Raw genomic sequence first — 1,353 nt, forward strand, 5'->3', positions numbered from 1 at the left:
TATGCGGGCACGTACACACATGCGCGTGCGCGCACACACACACACACACACACACACACACACACACACACATACATACACACACAATGACATTTCACACCTATGTCTATAAACAACTCTATAAAATCTTCCTATCTGCCAAGCTGGAAAGCAAATTGATGGACACACACACACACACACACATATATGTATGTGTGTATGTATTATGTATGTATGTATGTATGAAACGAGGGAACAACATTTGAAAGCATTTTTGAAGTATGAAAATACATTATGTTATACTGAAATAAACAAACTCAGCCATATTTGGTTAAACCTTACCTACCTCTTTATTTAAGGATATAACTAACGTGGCCTTGGTAGATAGCCTTTTCGGTGATATGTCTTCGGCCTACAATTAAACGAAAATGAAGTATTAATATTAGTCACGTTATGTGAAACCGTGTGTTGAAGCAGATATTGTTATATTTCGGGACGTTGATTGCTTTTTTTTTGTTCTTGTTTTGCCTTTGTTTTGTTTTTTGTCAAATAAACACACGCACTGTATATCCGTTCTTCACTCTATATACTCATATATTCGTTGTTCGCTAAAAGCAACGATGATAACGATAACAACAATATAAAGGGCACAAGCCTATATATATATGTATATATATATATATATATATATACATACGTAAACACACTTGCAAAACACACAGACACGCGTGCGCACACGCACGCACGCACACGCACGCACGTACACTCACAAATACAGATGCAAATGCATTTGCATATGAGGAAACACATCATAGAAGAACAGACTGGACCAAGCGGGGCAGGAGCACACACGAGGATGGAAAGTATCACTGAAGAGGTCACATATGTGTAACGATTGAAATCCCGGGCAATGGACATCCGTTAAAATGAGAACAGCAATAAACGAGCGAAGAACGAATACAGAGAACATGTGTTTATTTGGATAAAATAAAATTGACCATCCCGAAATATAATAATAGAAATATAAATCATGTGTGAAAAGAGCAATCATAACATATAGGGACATTTTCACAAATGGTTACACCAACGTTCCATCTCATGAACCACGATGTTCGGGTGATTTGATGTGGAGGCTTTTTTATTTGCATTGATTTCTATATATACAACTGTGCTGTATAATGCAGAGCATGCGTATTAATCCAAACATAATTTATTTCATACTGAAATTTTTATCACTACATGAATTAGTCCGTAAAACAGTCGTAATCATACGGATGTGAAATCGTTAACTAAAAATATTCACCTTTCATACCTCCTGATTTATTTTATGATATATATATATATATATACATATACATATATATATATAAATAT

General features: G+C 35.0%; 1 protein-coding gene across 12 annotated transcripts in view; it reads right to left on the reverse strand.

The window, feature by feature from the left end:
• LOC106871506 (uncharacterized) overlaps positions 1–1,353 on the reverse strand; it is an 84,238-nt gene that overhangs the window by 64,787 nt on the left and 18,098 nt on the right. For all 12 annotated transcript variants that reach the window (XM_052976388.1, XM_014918005.2, XM_014918001.2 and 9 more), the window contains exon 5: positions 326–391. In XM_052976388.1, coding sequence (XP_052832348.1) covers positions 326–391 — 66 coding nt within the window. The remainder of the gene's footprint in view (positions 1–325; positions 392–1,353) is intronic.

The sequence above is a fragment of the Octopus bimaculoides genome, chromosome 24 (genome assembly GCF_001194135.2).
Source record: "Octopus bimaculoides isolate UCB-OBI-ISO-001 chromosome 24, ASM119413v2, whole genome shotgun sequence".
Taxonomy (NCBI): domain Eukaryota; kingdom Metazoa; phylum Mollusca; class Cephalopoda; order Octopoda; family Octopodidae; genus Octopus; species Octopus bimaculoides.